Source organism: Electrophorus electricus, chromosome 5 (genome assembly GCF_013358815.1).
Source record: "Electrophorus electricus isolate fEleEle1 chromosome 5, fEleEle1.pri, whole genome shotgun sequence".
Lineage (NCBI taxonomy): Eukaryota > Metazoa > Chordata > Actinopteri > Gymnotiformes > Gymnotidae > Electrophorus > Electrophorus electricus.
Window position 1 is genome coordinate 12,862,925 of NC_049539.1, and position 17,465 is coordinate 12,880,389.

At 44.9% G+C, this 17,465-nt stretch overlaps 1 protein-coding gene across 4 annotated transcripts in view; it reads left to right on the plus strand.

Annotated features, from left to right (window-relative positions):
• The first annotated feature begins 587 nt into the window (after window positions 1-587).
• Window positions 588-17,465, plus strand: part of nr4a3 (nuclear receptor subfamily 4, group A, member 3) — a 22,582-nt gene continuing 5,704 nt past the window's right edge. The window contains exons 1-7 of one of the 4 annotated variants that reach the window (XM_035526072.1): window positions 588-877; window positions 3,630-3,782; window positions 4,711-4,792; window positions 8,812-9,632; window positions 14,719-14,848; window positions 15,837-16,000; window positions 16,604-16,800. In XM_035526072.1, coding sequence (XP_035381965.1) covers window positions 4,729-4,792; window positions 8,812-9,632; window positions 14,719-14,848; window positions 15,837-16,000; window positions 16,604-16,800 — 1,376 coding nt within the window. In that variant the 5' untranslated portion in view covers window positions 588-877; window positions 3,630-3,782; window positions 4,711-4,728. Of the gene's footprint in view, window positions 878-2,723; window positions 2,761-3,629; window positions 3,783-4,710; window positions 4,793-8,811; window positions 9,633-14,718; window positions 14,849-15,836; window positions 16,001-16,603; window positions 16,801-17,465 lie in introns of those variants that run through there. The other 3 variants (XM_035526073.1, XM_035526074.1, XM_035526075.1) reach the window with 3 other exon arrangements.

Below are 17,465 nucleotides of genomic sequence, written 5' to 3' on the forward strand. Positions count from 1 at the left end.
AAGATCATTTGTAGTCAGACTTCATTTAGTGTAGTAGCAACAACATCCTTCTGGAGACGCAAAAGACCTATTCTATCAACTTGCCGTGGCCTATCAAAATAAAAGTAGGCTGCGTATTGTGTTTGAAATATTAGCTTGTTATAGCTATTTTATGGTACGTAATCGCCTATATTAAGGCATTAATGTATTTTTGGCCTTCTATCTTCATCTAGCAAACACTCTGAAGTCGACTAAAGCGACAGTGGAAATTTGCAATGCGAAGACATTTTTAATCACACGCTCTGCTGCGCCATTTCAGGAAACTGTCGTCGTTGGATCAGAAAACCAATTTCTCTCTCTCTCTCTCTCTCTCTCTCTCTCTCCTCTCTCTCTCTCTCTCTCTCTCTCTCTCTCTCTCTCTCTCGCTCTCTCTCTCTCTCTGGCATGGAGTATATGTGTATACTGTACCAGTGAGCTGACCGGGGGGTGCGCTACAGTGCAAGCGCGACGTCACCTCTCCCATGGCGTCACATTGACGTAGCGCATACCAGGCTAGCTATGTAGAAGGCAGACACATAAATGTGCTATTAGACTTTCTCCCTCTCAGCGCGACACATAAACAAAAGCACACTGCAACTTTAGCTCAGCGCATCTTCTGTACTAATACCGAACCGGTTACAGTGGAGCCGACCAGACCACGGAGTACTTTTTTCACGATTATTTAAAAAAGAAAAAAAGAGACAAAATATTTTTTTGAGGGAACATCATCATCTTTTCGACAATACGATCTACTTCATTCATCGCCACTTTCTATTTTTGCAAAATTGTTTTGAACATGCACAGGGAATTATTAGGGGTTTAAAAACATATGTAAAGACGGAACCGCTACAGCAAACAAGTAAGTAGACATTTTTCTTGTACTTTTTTAATAACTTATTTTATACTTTTATACAAAAACGCATTGACTACACGCGGAGTGGTGTATGAGCATGCTTGCGGCTCTCTATACGTTTAATATTTTTGTGATAATAGCTTAATACGGCTTAAAAACTTTTAAGTCTCTCGTAATATGGGGACCTGTTGAACACTTGATTCGCAGAGAAGTAAAACGAACGAGCTCTGGTGTATGCGGTGTCTTCCTGGCAGACGAATAGGTGTGAATCTGAATTTAATTTGCGAAATGTATCGTATTCTTACCGGTTGTCATGGAAATGGGATGCCGCTTTCCTTAACTCAATGAACCCGGTGCGAGATGCAGTGGGGCCGGCAGAGCTCTCGTGAGATGCGCCTTCTCAAATGGTAGAACGGCACACGCTCGGTTTCGCGATTCAGATTTTTTAAAAGCCTGTCCGCGTGCACAATGTCTGCTTGTTTGTTTGTTTGGTTGGTTGGTTGGTTGCGTGATGTGACCGAACTGACAAGGTTTCTTTGGCTTGCCACATTTGAATGAGAGAGTACTACGAGCTCCGTTCTTTTTACCCAAGCCTGATAAAAAGTGCGCGCGCACGAACGCTCGGTGATCAGACACGCACGCCGACCAAAAACGTGCACTCTTGTCTCAGAAAAAGTAGCCAGTCTCGGCTATTTGTTGGTCTATTCTTCTTTTTCTGTGTATTTCTATGACGTTTTCTGACCTAAACACGAGGTCGATGACACATGTGGCACCCTGGTAGCGAACTATAGGCTGAGTTTAGAGAGCGTGGAGTCCGAATGATGTTGGACCTTCGCTAAGCCCACGTATGCCCTGTCGATAGCGCGGTTAAGAACACTATGCAAAACTATAGAATATTTTGTAATCCAGGGACTCATTCATCAATATGGGTTACTACAAGACGGCTGATAATAAACTAATGCTTGCACATACATACACACAGACACCCAAGGCCGAGGAGGACAAGGCTGGGATCTTCACAGCCTGAATCATATCAAGTGAGCGTCACCAAACATCATTGTATAACGCCCAATAGGTTTTTCCAGGCAATATTGGAATATAAAAGTTGTATTTCGTATGAGCTCAGAAGGCACTATGCCGTTTGCTGATGCAACTAGTATAAAGAAGAAAAAAACCCTATAATTTTCCATTTAGCTTGCCGACTGTTCCACTGGGTCCAGTTCACCCAGCTAATTTACTGTACTTGAAGGTGTTTTTTTCATTCTTTTTTTCAACCCTCTCCCCCTGTCGTCTGTTTGCTGGGAAGCCTCTCTCTGGCGTGCTTATTGAACAAGGACCCGAGCGCCTCTCACCAAGCGCGTGCTTAAGGGCTCTCTTACGGTTCTCTAGGTTACCGGGGCGCGAGTGAACCCGGGCGTCCAGGCACAGACACGGCCACACAAACTCTTTCAACACACATACACGAATGATTAAAACGTATTACTCAAACGCAAACATTCTGATCTACTTGTGTGTTTTTTTAGGTGGCGTTGAGGGGAGGGAATCATTATTTTCCTGCTCTTGCACAATAAAACATTTTTTTTTCCTCCAGAAACATCTACTACAGCCTGTATTGCGATGATTGTAACAAAGACAATCGAATACACTTACTGGACAAATCATTTTGCAACGCTCATAAAGGTTAAAGAATACTGGGTATTACCTTATGGAAACGGGTACACTGGAAACTGGGATAAATATCTGGGCCATGGTTCTGTATTGTACCCAGTTGCTGTTGGTCGGTGAGGTACGAACCAGTCTGTCAGAGAGGGGGCGCTAGTCGCTTTAAAATACTCCACCATGGCGCGTACAGCTTTAGTCGACTGACGACGCGGAAAGTGAAAGAATCGGTGAGTGCTCAGGTGAATAACATAACTGTTTACTATTTAGAACAGATAGGCATCGTCATTTATACGCTATAACAGCGCAAAACACCGGGCAACTCAAGATCCTTATTGATAACCCGCAACTTTTGTGAATCTCCGAATCCTGAGGAAAATATGAAATGGATTATTTCCTCGACTGTTGCAGTTCAAGAGTAATACGAGATCATTTTTCTGAGTAATGTTCTTTTTAAAGTTGACGGGTCATTTAACTCTCGTGCACCTTCTCAAGTTTTGTTTTATAAGGTGCTGTAAATCGACAGGATCCAGGGATTTCTCCGGACATAAGATTTGCTTAACCTTTTATTTTTTATTTGTTGTTTATTTTAAGGACTTCGGTCTTTATTGATTTATTTTAATCATTTAAAGTGCACTTAAAGAAAAAAAACTGTTAACCGTATATTTATGTATATTCAGAAGCTAAACATCACAGTATATTTGATTTTATTCGTGCCTTATTCTTGTTTCTGGTGTTTACATGTACTCATGTAACAATAATTTCAGTAGTTCTGGAGGCATGCGCGCAACACTTTGATTGTGTTGCGCACAGCTGCCTTTGGCTTTTGTGGCTTATGAGTAGTCATACCGGGATATAAATTGTAGCTTGTGGGGGTATTAGTTTCGTGCCTTATGTTTTTTGTGCTCTTTCATTTATAGATCGATAACCGTCGTAATTTCATGATTCTATGGAAAAAAAAACCCAACCACTTGTCTTTCTGGTGTGTGTGTGTGCGCGCACGCGCGCGCGTGTGTGTGTGTGTGTGTGTGTGTGTGTGTGAGAAAGAGAGAGAATGTATTTTTTATGTCCTGATGTATTCTATACTCCTTGTCTCCAGACTCCGGTTCGGAAGAGCGCCTGCAGCCGAGTTCTGAACCCCGGCTACCGGATACCTCAACCGCTTCGCGAGCTGAAACAGCTCTAAACCCGCGCCACTTGCCATCTCCACCCGGGAAACCAACCACGATTCAGCGAGCAAAAGGTCAACCAGGTACCACAAACCTTTTTAAAGTAACTTCGCTTCGAAAATGTACTTTTGTACCGAGAGACAATTCTTGCGCTATTGTGCTACCCGTTCGTTTTTTTCACTCTTAAAAATGCAACAACTCCACTTCTTAGCTTTAATGATAGAAATTTTAATTGACCGGTTAATTGTAAATATATGAATAATAATTTATGCTTGCATAGGACCAATATTTTTGTTTTACTGTTGGAATGTTGGGCTCACACTTACAGGTTGAATATTAGTCGAAATACTTGGGATAGCCATCTGGAGAGCAGTATATTGTTTCGCATTTCGTATATAAAAGAAGCCTACCTCAATAAAAATACATTTTCTGTATCAGACTATTGTACTGTCAATAAAATTCGGTTGATTCCGTTAATTTTATAACGGAAGAGTTAATATTAAGGAACTATCGAGAAGTTTTGGTGGTGTGCGTAATTGTGCAGAAATACAAATGAGTCAATCGTACTTTGTTCGGATACCAGTCTGACTATTGCTGAGATCTTCTTCTGTGATTTTTACAGACCTAAAAGTACTTATTGGTAGCAAAAAGAGAGTAAAGCCAAACAATATAGGCAAACATGTGGGTCGGTAGCGCAGCGCTGGGTTGTGGTAACGCGAGGCTTGAAAAAAGGTGTAAATATATGGAGTGAGCATAAGCTTTTTTCTGTAATAGCACCAAACGATGCCCAACGCTGCGGTTCCCCTCACGGCCCGATATTTCCTATTTTAAAATCATTTGATGTTTTATGCTCTCTTCTGCTCGGAAACAGACTGTGCTTTGCGCCTGTGTTTTTGTGGCCTATGTATTCCACTGGTCTTCATTTTCTTCATCAACATTTCATATTAGGCTATCATATTTGTGTGCCTGTGTGTATTTATTCCCACGTGTCATTGATCTTTTGTTTGTTAGATCTATGGCACTCTGACAATGAGCAGGCGATCACACTTAGTGGAACAGCTGCATTTTGTCCATCTAAAATGCACTCCTCGAGGTTAGAAACTCTCGTGCCTATAAGCCACCCTCAATTCGCCTGTGTGTCTCACTGTCTGGGGCTGTCTGTTTCATACACACACAAACATGCACACGCGCGCGCACCCACTCATGCACTTATACACGCGCTGGCCTGGTGGTGTGTTTGAATTGAAGCTGCCTTTCCGTTTTGACACTGTTGGTGTGGATTTATATGTGTGCTACGACTGTGATTTTGATTGCAATAGTTTACATCATTGTCATTGCACGTGAGAGAAGTAGGGGTCAGATGATTTACAGTGGTTAAGTTAAAAATAAACTAAACTTTCCTCATAGTTTTTTATGAAATGGCTGTTTCATGCATAAAACTATATTTATTTTTTAGCATACATTCCAAAGGTATTCCGCTGTTTTATGGGTGTCTGTATTTTGCAAATGTGTGTACTGGGCTAAGAGAAACGTCTTTGCAAGCATGAGATGGGAGGAGAATGAAAGAATTCGATACTGCTGAAGTAGTTAAGTTATTTTTGCGAATCACGTTTGGTTTGGTTTTGAAACGAGAACGCGACGCAGTCGGGCAGGGTGCTGGATGCGCTCAATCACGTGCAGAGTAAAATCTCCATTGTTGAATTTACACGGACATTGCTAAACTGAATAAACACACAAAAAAGACACACACACACACACACACACACACACACACACGCGCACACACAGAGATAGAGGAAAGTAATTTTTCTATGATGTCAATGGGGTTGCAGAAAGAAAGTCTGAGTCACTTTTGGAATCCTCCATCTATCAGTTTGACTTCAGACCTTCTGTATCCATGACGACAAAGGGTCTTGCACCCCTAGCCACACGCACGCTAACGCTTGACTATTTATTTTAAACTTACATTGGCACTTGCACTTGCATTCAGCGAACCTAAGTTTTTTTCCTATAGTCTCCTTCTTACTAAATTTAAATATTTAAACGTTTATTAAATTACGTTTAATTTAAATATTTATTAAATAAACATTCTAAATAATTCTACGTAACCTATTTTTTTTTCCGCATTCCAAAAATGTATAGCATGTAAGCATATTCGTTTTAAAAACAAGTTTATCAAAAATAACAGCCTATAATAAAAACCAAATCTATAATTTTAAAACGTTATCTTATCAGACGTTATGGCAATAACTGTAACAAAGAGTTCAGGTGTTTCATAGAGTAAAGAGGTGTTTATGATTGACAGGTCACCTGATTTAGTGAAACAGTAATGACGTGTGGGAGGCGCAGGGATTACGAACTCGCCAGACGACATTACTGCGAGCGTAGCGTCAATGGGACGTCCGGTTTGTGTACTCTTCCCGCCTAAGAGAAATAGTCAAATAGGCGCATAGACAGGAACACACACACACACACACACACACACACGCTCAGAGGTTGGTTACGCACATAGGTACTTTAACAACTGTCTCGAGATGCACAGTTGTAGGTTATGTAAGCCTGTAGCACGCGCCGGTGTGCTAGGTTTCCTCAAGCGCACTCCAGATCCGAAATAGGAAATCTCAGTTTAAAAAAACAAAGGTCCTTTCATACGGTTGATAAATAGAATACAATGACGATAGGTTGCTATTATAATTCCTTTTTTAATATGCAAGTTTGCGGGTATTAAATAAGACCTGAAGCATGTACGCGTGTAAGCAGTTAAAGTGAAAGATGCGCCAGCGTTGTCAATGCAAGTGTGTGTGTGTGTGTGTGTGTGTGTGTGTGTGTGTGTGTTTATGTGCATGTGTGTACATGTGTTTTGTGTGTGTGTGCTTGTGTTTGTGTTTGTATGTGTGTGTATGTGTGGGTTTGCGTGTTGGGTATAGTGCTATTTCACACAGGGCTCAGTCCATAAGAAGTTGGGAAGTGACACAGTGTTTGCCGATAGTTTCTGCAAAGTGGATTTTAAATGCAACAGTGCCAATGCTGATAAAAGTCAGAATGTTAACTTGAATTCAAGGGCATTTAACTCTATATTGGGTGAACCACATAGATTCCCTTTAGACATACCCTCTCCCCCTTTTGAGGGGACCATAAATAATTGGACAAATGAACATAATCTTACATTAAATTTTCTAGCATTCTGGTTGCACGTACTTTGTAGCTGATGTCACAAACAGTGAGCGATATCACAGCACAACAGAGATGTTCGTCTTGCATTCTTCTTCATGCCTGTTGAGAGTGATTTTTTGCTTTTTTTTTTGGTCTACGGTGTGTGAAACGCAGGCTCAACAGGGTACTGGTCAGGGCTTGGCCTGTGCAGTAGCGGACCTTCCACCATGTCACCCAAGTGTCCTTCTGCCAGGTGATGTTTAAGCGCCTGGGGGTCAGAGACATCTAGCTGGTTCATAATTCATAATGGTTCATAATGAACCCAGCTACTGCTTACAGTAGTCAGATCATGGTCAGTTCTTTTGGCTACCACACAGACCCAGACCACCATGTTCCTCAGACCCAGAGCACCATGTGCTACAGATCCAGAGCACCATGTTCCTCAGACCCAGAGCACCATGTTCTACAGACCCAGACCACCATGTCCTACAGATCCAGACCACCATGTTCCTCAGACCCAGAGCACCATGTTCTACAGACCCAGATCACCATGTTTCTCAGACTCAGAGCACCATGTGCTACAAATCCAGACCACCATGTTCCTCAAACCCAGAGCACCATGTCCTACAGATCCAGACCACCATGTTCCTCAGACCCAGAGCACCATGTTCCTCAGACCCAGAGCACCATGTCCTACAGACCCAGACCACCATGTCCTACAGACCCAGACCACCATGAAGAACACAGATAATGTTCTTCATCCATTCAGCAGCCCTTCTTTATGCTCATTAACCAATATGATATTTTGTGGTCTGTCAGGCTCTCTGCACTTGCTAGGCTCACTGGTGTGTTTGTTTCTCTCAGCAGTGTACCAAATCACTGTTTTTTATTCATCTATTGCTTTTACTATATCTCCCCGATTGGTTTATTCTGATTTGTCAGCTTCGTGATAGGCTGCTAACTGACTCTGACATTTCTTTGGTCCTCATTTTGAGAGACAGCCTTGACAGACTCCTGAATCAAATGCCACATCTTGAGTTAATTATAATTCTCTGGTTAACTCTATGCCAAATCTAAAATTAACTCTGGATGTTTGGTTAGCTCTGGCCACATTTTAGAGTTAACTTCACACGTTTGGTTAGCACTATACCACATCTATAATTAGCTCTAGAATGTTGGTTATGTCTGTGGTGAATTAACTAATGATGCAATGTCGCAAAGCTAGCCAAAAACACTCCTGAGCAATCCTTGGCTTCCCTTGAATCGCGAGTCTGCATATAACAAGGATTCTAGTTCCTATATAGGGTTCACCCAATATAAACGTGAGCGTATTAAAGTTAGCACAATGCCCTTCAGCTTTAATGCTTCAGTTCAAATGTGGTGTGCTAGAGTACAGAGTCAAAAGAAATGTGTCACTGTCCGATTCCTTTCTGGCTGCAGGGTATGTGTTTATGTTTCACACTAACCCATGTTTCCAGGGCAATGTATATCTATACTAACTCTACTAACTTCAAGCTATGATGAACAGTGTTGTATTTTGCTTACTTTTAATGGTAAAATTAAACAAAAACATTGTGCTAACATCGAATACACCTGTTTCTGCTCATCTTTCTGTCTCACCCCCCCCACGCTCTCTCACTCTCTCTATCTCTCTCTCTCTCTCTCTCTCTCTCCCTCCCCCTCTCTCTCTCTCTCTCTCTCCCCCCACCTCTCTCTCTCTCTCTCTCTCTCTCTGTCTCTCTCTCTCTCTGTCTCTCTCTCTCTCTCTCCCTCTCTCTCTCTCCCCCTCTCTCCCCCTCTCTCTCTCTCTCTCCCCCTCTCTCCCTCTCTCTCCCTCCCTCTCTCCGTCTCTCCCTCTCCCTCTCTCTCCCCCTCTCTCTCTCCCCCACCCCACCCCCCTCACCCTCTATCTCTCTCCCCCCCCCTCCCCCCCCCCCCCCCCCCCCTCCCTCTCTCTAGACATGCCGTGCGTTCAGGCCCAGTATGGCCCTGCACACCCCGGGTCCAGCTACTCTGCCCAGTCCTTCGGCTATCACGGCGACTACAGCACCGACCTCATGCCGACAGACTACGGCAAGTGTGAGCTAGGCGGGGGGGAGATCTCCGCAGCAGCCGCCACCACTTCTCTGCCCAGCTTCAACGTGTTTGTGGAGGGCGGCTTCGAGCCCAAGCCCTCGTGCCTGTACCAGCTGCCGCCACAGAGGCCTGTCATCAAGAAGGAGGAGGAGAGCTACCCACCCATGCCCATGTCGGACGAGACCCTGACCGCCGGCACCATGTACTTTAAGCAATCCCCTCCCTCCACCCCCACCACACCGCTACACTCTGCCCCGCCCGGGAGCTCCTTCCTGTGGGACGAGTCCCACGGCGGCCTGCCCTCCGTGCCCCAACCCTGCCTCATGGAGGGTACCCTGAAGGGCCCACGCTTCCCCCACTTCTACGAGCAGACGGCGCCCCCCACATCCGCCGGATATGAGCCACCCTTGGGCCTGCCGCTCCACCCCGAGCGCTCTTCGTCGTCGTCCTCCTCTTCTTCACACGCTCCGCCCAGCCTGGACGCGCACGCCCACATGTACCCGCTCGGTGTGGGCAAGGGTAGTGCGGTGGCCTTCCGCTCGCTGAGCATGGGGTCGTGCCCACCGTCCCTGCTGGCTGAAGGGCTCCCGTCTCCACCCAGCCGGACCAGCTCTGGGGAGGGCACCTGTGCCGTGTGCGGGGACAACGCCGCGTGCCAGCACTACGGGGTTCGAACCTGTGAAGGCTGCAAGGGCTTCTTTAAGGTATGAGTCTCAGACACGGACACGGACACGGACACGGACACAGACACGGACACGGACACAGACACAGACACAGACACGGACACGGACACAGCGCCCGCCGAACACAGTGGCCACGCACGGGGCGTAATTGGTCAAACACGCACTACGTAGAATACGTTTTGTTAAATACACAGGGCTGGAGAAATATGATGTGTTGCCAATTTTAAATAAGTAAATAAGTAAGCAAGTAAATAAAAAAAACAGATCAAATGGCGTAATTGTCATAAAAAAGAGTGCAGAAAGAATAATGTTCACGCAATCACATCTACGCACACAGTTCATACACAGACAGTTTGCATGTGCAGCGCTCATAGGGGAAGCTGTACACACACAGTTACTCAGGCCTCTGGTCGTGTTTTGCTGCAATGTTCTGAATTTCATATGTGTATGTCTGTTTTTCTGCATTGTATGAAATGCACAGTTGTAGTGGTTGCGCTGTGTGTTGTTGTGTGCCTTGCTGGATGGCGTGTGTGTGAGTTTGTGTGGGTGTGTGTGTGTGTGTGTCTGTGTAGCAGCATGGTGTAGTTTGTTTTTCCTGCGGTGAAGCCACCATGGTAGGCGTTGTTAATTGTGTATTCATTAGTGCTGATTAGTGGTGTGCGTGGTGTGAATGGAGTTCTTGTCAGAAGAGGCTGTTGCCTGTGCCTCACTCTCTCTCTAGAGCGTGGCGCTCAGGGTTAACCCACTATTATTACAAACTCGGCATGCTTTCTAACCAAGGCTGCAGCCTACTACGTTAAAAGAAGGATGTGCTGAAAAGTGCTGTGTGTGTGTGTGTGTGTGGGTGTGTGTGTGTGTGTGTGTGTGTGTGTGTGTGTGTGTGTGTGTGTGTGTGTGTGTGTGTGTGTGTGTGTGTGTATTTGAGCTAACATGCAAAATGATCTCTTCAAATTTACAAGTGCAAGCCTTTTAAGAATCCATATAGTATCACTCAAGCTTAGGAGTGGATGGATGTTATTAAGTTATATAACAGCTTCCTTTGGAAAACCTGCGGCTTGTATTGAAAGTAGCCATGCCATTATATCTGAGGTGAAACCAAGACATAGCTTTGCTCAGCATTTTCCTAAAAAGCAGTGCTTCTGGAAGAGTGTGTACACATGTATGTTTGTGTCTCTGTGTGTGTTTGCCTGAGTGCTCTCACAAATTGTCTGACCAGCGGTTGCCACGGCGCCTGTGAGGGTCGTCTCCCCCGACGACCAGTAAGAGGTGTGACAGTGGCGCACACTTAAAATACAGCAGCCGGGAGCTATGGCCAGGAGTGCACACACACACACACACACACACACACACACACATACAGAATCAATCATGTGTGGTAGGCCAAAGTAAAATGTTAAAGAGCCTTAACTAGAGACAAAAACAACCACAGAAAAAATAAAACCTGTATTTATCCCAGACGAAAATTAAATTAGGCAATAAAGGCAGACAAAAATTACAAATAAATTTATTCTGATCCTGATTTATAGGATTGTTTCTTTCTTTCTTTTAAAAGGCCGTGAGTTAACAGAGATGGGGGGGAGAGGGAGACAGAGAGAGAGAGGGAGAGAGAGAGAGAGAGAGAGAGAGAGAGAGAGAGAGAGAGAGAGGGAGAAGAGAGGGAGAGGGTGGAACAACAGAGAGATATGGTGAGGGGAGAATCTGAGAGGGGGAAAGCAGGAGAGAGGAGGTTACCACAGATAACTGAATATTGCCTGTAGTCTGGAACTGGAATAATTTACCCCTGTTCAATTAGTTTCACAATTTATTTTTATTTAGTAATTAATAAAAACCTGGGGTGGGTGGGCCTGGAGCTTTAGTAACCACAAGATACATCCAACCCTCCCACCCCCCACCTCCCCACAAACACACACACACACACACACATATGTGCTGTTCATACACTGGGCAGTTCTGACAATTAGCATACTTACACACACGCTCAGTTGCACTCACACTGACTAACTATTTAATTATTCCCCAACACATTAACACATAATACAAACATTAGTGGGTGAATTTTAATGCAATGTTTTTGCACAGCTGCCCATTTCCTTTGACAGATGACTAACATTCTTTTAAAATACCTAATGATGTCTTTTCAGTCAAGAAAGCTTATATATACTATATTTTTGAATATTCCTGGTTATTTTAAATACATTAGAACACAAAATATTGTACTTAATGGATTGGCCATACATATTTACCCTCAAATTATTCCATTTTTAATTGGTTATTCATTGTGGGTTTTCGTTTTGTGCCCATTAATATGCAGAAACAACTTTTTTTTTAACGGCAAATGCGCTTCTTATAAATATGCACTGTGGTTTTACTGCTACGTTTAGTGAAATAATGGCACGACATATCAGTACATTTTGCACTTCCATTCTCTCTCTCTGTCTCTCTCTCTCTTTCACGTTGTTCTCGGTTTAGCCCTGGGGCTTGTAGTTTGTACGGTGAGTCATAGTGTACCGTGCATGAGAATATTTATTCAGAATATTTACCCAATTGAGAAGCAAGATATACTAGCTCATTCACAAAACTTCCCCATAAGCGTGGAAAGGACGGGACTTATTTCAGAGGTTCAGATCTTAACTCAATTACGCGTGTGCGTGAGTGTGTGAACGTGTGCTTCGTGGGTACATAGTGTCAATGCGATTAAGGAGATTCAGCAAAATGAAACACATGCAGAATTAGTTTGGTTCACAGGACTGAATGTGTTAACAAACGAAGATGTACAGAGATATGGAACGGAAACACGGTCATGGCTAGTATCTAAAACACATCTGCGCGCACACACGCACGCACACTTAACCAATTAATGATGACCCAGTTCCACCTCTCCTCTTGAACAAACACACATTTCTAATTACGCACCCAGAGGGGTGTGTGTGAGTGTGTGTGTGTGTGTGTGTGTGTGTGTGTGCGCGCGTTGGGGAGGAGGGGTCTGATAATCTCTGATTTGAGAAGGAAGAGAGGAGAATGGGAAAGAGGGTCCCTAAGGGGTCTGGATGGGCAGTGGGGGCCATTAGCACATGTTACACGTCATGAATCCACAGTCACTTGTCTTTTCAAGCCCCAAGACACTTCTGGTCACTGAACCACAGTGGGGTGTGTGTGTGTGTGTGTGTGTGTGTGTGTGTGTGTGTGTGTGTGTGTGTGTGTGTCTGTGTGTCTGTGTCTGTGCGTGCGTGCGCGTGTGTTGCGTGGCATTCGTGTGTGTGCATAGACATTTCCAGACACTTATAGACACTGATTTGGGTTTTGCCATTTTGGTTTGTTTGCTTAAAGTATGTCACAGATTGTTTTCCAACTTCTGTAGGGTAGAAGTGTGATTATTTGCAATATGAGGAACGTCTTCTATGATCTACATTCTGCATTCATTGGATATTGTGTAGAATTCAGTGCAAACCAATACATATGAACTTCTGAAACCATATAAACTTATGAAAGGATGGTTTTAACCACCATGCTCCTGTCTTATGTAAAGGGGTCTTTATTAAAAGGGAGTGTTTAAGCATCGATTTGTGTCTCACGTGCATAATGTATAGTTCAAGCATGCGAGGTTTAGACTTGGAATGATGCTGTGCGTGTGCGCACGCACGATGGCTTTGCGAGCGCTAGTTGCTAGATATGATGGAACGAAAAGCCTGACTGACTCAAACTAAGGGGTTTCGTAATGCGGCTATCAGTTAGATGTTTCTGAGCAGATGCGCTCACGTTCATTCAGTTCTTAATTAAACTCACGCGATTTCGAAATTATTTTAGGCGCATGTACAAACAGAAAATTTGTAAACTGGATTAACTGCTAGATATTTGCATTATAGACTTGCTGCCTGTTTGTTTATGTCGGGGTCTGTACGAGTGTGTGCACTCAGGAACCCTTTCATATTAAATCACAATGGTCAATAACACCAGGCCCCCCGCCAGGGTTTCGAGTTACGTCCTATTAATGTAAGGGAAGTAGGAGAGTTGTTTTATGAATACTGACACTGTATATTAGGCTCGGCGCGCGTGATGTGATAGGAACATAGAGAGACTCGTCACCTGTTGATTAAGGTTTCCCCAGGAAAGTCACGCAGAAAGCGTTGGTCTCACTCATTTCCTGTGGGCAGCGGCCGCCCGAGCTGATTTTTCTTAACCGTGCGCAAGATGAGGTGGGGAGAAGGATGCAAAGAAATCAGTTCCGTGAAAACACGGAAAAGGGTTAAGGAAACGTTAATGAAAACATTGCACCACCGCCAAAGATCAGGTGCGTGCTAACGTTTTATTTTGTACCCTTAACTTACCACCCTCACCGGTAGCGTTTCTGTTTCAGTAATTAAAGTCTTTTTGTGTTATTACCGTGCGATCAAATGGGCCGCAGATGTCTCCCGTAAAATTGTATGTTTGTTTTGGACGTTTTCCTACTCATCGCGGAACTGGAGGGTCCCACGCATTCATCCCTGGACCCAGCGTTTAGCGCCGCTGTCCCCGCGTGTGCACCTCCTTACTTTAAACCGTTCCGCCGGCGCGCTTTTAGTACGTTCTGTGTTTTTCTTTTTGTTTTGTTTTGGGTTTTTTGTGTATATTTTCTCTCTCTGGTGGGAGTTGCGCGCAGATAGGTTTGATTTCGTTTTAATAAGGTCAGTAATAATCGCGCGGACCCAGCAGAGGAGAAAACAACCCCCAGAGGGCTCGCGCAGAGGCGCTATCCGCCAAAACCCCGAGGTGCCACGAGCTTGACCCGCGAGCTTCACAAACAATTTTATCACGCGGCGCGGGCTGTCTCGCGGGAACGGCCTCGGCACGCTTTGCGCTGATCCTCATTGTCAGCGGCTCCCGCTAATAAAACTGTCCCTCCTGCAGGCTGAGCATGTCGGGAAATTAATTTTATCAAATTATCCTGATGGAGCTTGAGCTTTTTCACATTGTAATTAAAAATATGACCTGGAAGCTTCCATTTGAATTCTTAGCGGAAGAAAAAAAAAAAGGACGAAATTAAATAAATAAAGTGTTTAGTTGACTTATTGTCCCCCCCCCCCTCCCCACCCCACCCCACCCCCGCCCGCTCTATTCTTTGTGGCTACAGAGGACAGTGCAGAAGAATGCGAAGTACGTGTGTTTGGCCAGTAAAAACTGTCCTGTGGACAAAAGAAGACGGAACCGCTGTCAATACTGCCGCTTCCAGAAGTGTCTCAGTGTAGGCATGGTAAAGGAAGGTAAGACCCCTGAAACAGACCCCCCCCCCCCCCCCCCCCACACACACACACACACACACACACACACACCATTCCTAGTTAATAGTAGTCCCCGCGGTAGTTATCCACGATCTTTGCTTGCTTGACTATTTATCATGGCAATTATCAGGCTATGAGCCGCGTATATGACCCCATCTGGACCTGTGATTGGAGAGGCACGAGACAGAAGAGACGGACAGTCTTCACCTTAATCACTTCAAATTCACACACACAGATAGATTCTCTCTCTCTCTCTCTCTCTCTCTCTCTCTCTCTCTCTCTCTCTCTCTCTCTCTCTCTCACACACACACACACACACACACACACACACACACACACCCGCGCTACTCCCGACATAGAGGATATATGCTCTAATAGCGCTTTAGTGCGCAGGTGGTCCGGTCGCCGCGTTTTGAATGCGACAGTGAATTAAGCGATAATGGAGATGTTTATGACAACATTAGCGTCCCACACTGCGTTTCTGTAATCATGTTTGATCCGCTGCCGTAATGAACCGCTACAGGGCAAAGGCATGTATAGGTCCTTTCAGAGCAGTGCCTACTTCTGTGGCCTAGGCATTTGAGAGACGGTCTTAATTGCGAGGAACGACATATGTGTTCATGAGTCCGGTGATCGGTGTAATGGGATCTCTGACACTGTCCTGAGCCCTGATCCTCTCCCGTTTGCCCTCTCGATATGCCGTTAAGCCTCGGACAACGACACAGCTCTCACGTGCCCTCTACTGGTTATTTAGAGTCACTTTTATGCAAAGCGGGACAGCGAGACGCGCTTATTTGAATCTTTCATTGTGCTGAGAACCTCGATGTGCCTAAGATTTAGCTCGATTGTAATTACTGCCGTGATGTTGCCAATACGTGTAAAACAGATGGGTTACAGTTATTATTTGTATTTGTTTTTTTGCGCTACGTTGGCCTGTTAATTGATGCCTGTGTGTGTCTGTGTGTGACAGTGGTGCGCACAGATAACCTGAAAGGGAGGAGAGGTCGTCTGCCGTCCAAACCAAAGAGCCCGCTGCAGCCTGAAAGCTCACCTCCGTCACCCCCCGTCAGCCTGCTCAATGCACTCGTCAGGGTGTACTCCCAGTCCATACCCCGAGAACTGGACTACAGCCAGGTACCCGCGTGTGTGTGCGTGTGTGTGTGTGTGCGCGTGCGTGGTTGTGTATGTGGGGGGGGTGAGAGAATGAAACATAATTAATGAAACATAATTCATTTTTTTTTGCTCCATGTTGAAATCATAGTGAATTAATGAAGTATTGTGAACCATGATGTAAAAACAGGATGTGTGAAATTATGTATACATTTCTGATGTTTTCAGTTTTTTTCTCTCTCTGTTGGTCCTTCTCTCTCTCCCTCTCTTTCTCCATTTCTCCACATCCTTCTCCCTGTCTCCTTCTCTCTCTCTCCCTCTCTTCCTGTATATGCCTCTCTGTCCTTCCCTCTCTCTCTCTCTCTCTCTCCCTCTCCCTCTCTCTCTCTCTCTCTCTCCCTCTCCCTCTCTCTCTCTCTCTCCCTCTCCCTCTCCCTCTCTCTCTCTCTCTCTCTCCCTCTCCCTCTCTCTCTCTCTCTCTCTCTCTCTCCCTCTCTCTCTCTCTCTCTCTCTCTCTCTCCCTCTCTCTCTCTCTCTCTCTCTCTCTCCCCCTCTCTCTCCCTCTCTCTCTCTCTCTCTCTCTCTCCCTCTCCCTCTCTCTCTCTCTCTCTCTCTCTCTCTCTGTAGTTTAGTACAGTAGAGGTAGGAGGTGTGGCTGAGGCCCAGCAGATCCAACTGTTTTACCGGATCCTCACCGGTTCCATGGAGGTCACGCGCTGCTGGGCGGAGCGGCTTCCAGGATTCGCTGAACTTCACCATGATGACCAGAACCTACTCATAGACTCCGCCTTCCTCGAACTCTTCGTGCTCCGCCTGGCCAACAGGTAGGCGCTCGCACGCTCTGTCTGTCTGTCTCTGGCTCTCAGAGCATGAAGCAACCTTTTAGAGTAGAAGTTTGTCATGGTGAATACTAGTCATAGCTAATTATATTATTTTATACTAACCATTACTCATGGCCTTATTATAACTGTGTGGAGCACTAAGTTTCTAGTCAGATCCTCTTCACTACATTGTGTGTCTCCATCATGGTTTATAACACACAAGTTGAACATTTGCATTGTAGAAAACTCTGAAGTCCACTCTTAGTTGGTTCTCAGCTGTAGAGTTGCTATGGTCACCGTGGAGACTGCCTTTGGCATTCAGTTGTTTTAATTTATGGGACGGGTACCCTCCCTAACCCCTGTTTTACGTGTGCATGACACACACACACACACACACACTCTCACACACACACACATACACACACACACACACACACACTCTCACACACACACACACACACACTCACACGCACACGTGGGTGCAGTTCCATTGTGTATTACCCTTGGTAAATACCATACTTACACCTAAATCATAATCTTAACATGATCATCCCAAAAAAAATAATATGTCCATCTTTTATAACAACAGGGAACAGCCAAATATGTACACTAAATACAAAAACTTAGCATCAAAATGGCAGCAGACAAAGGAACAATGTAGATACCCT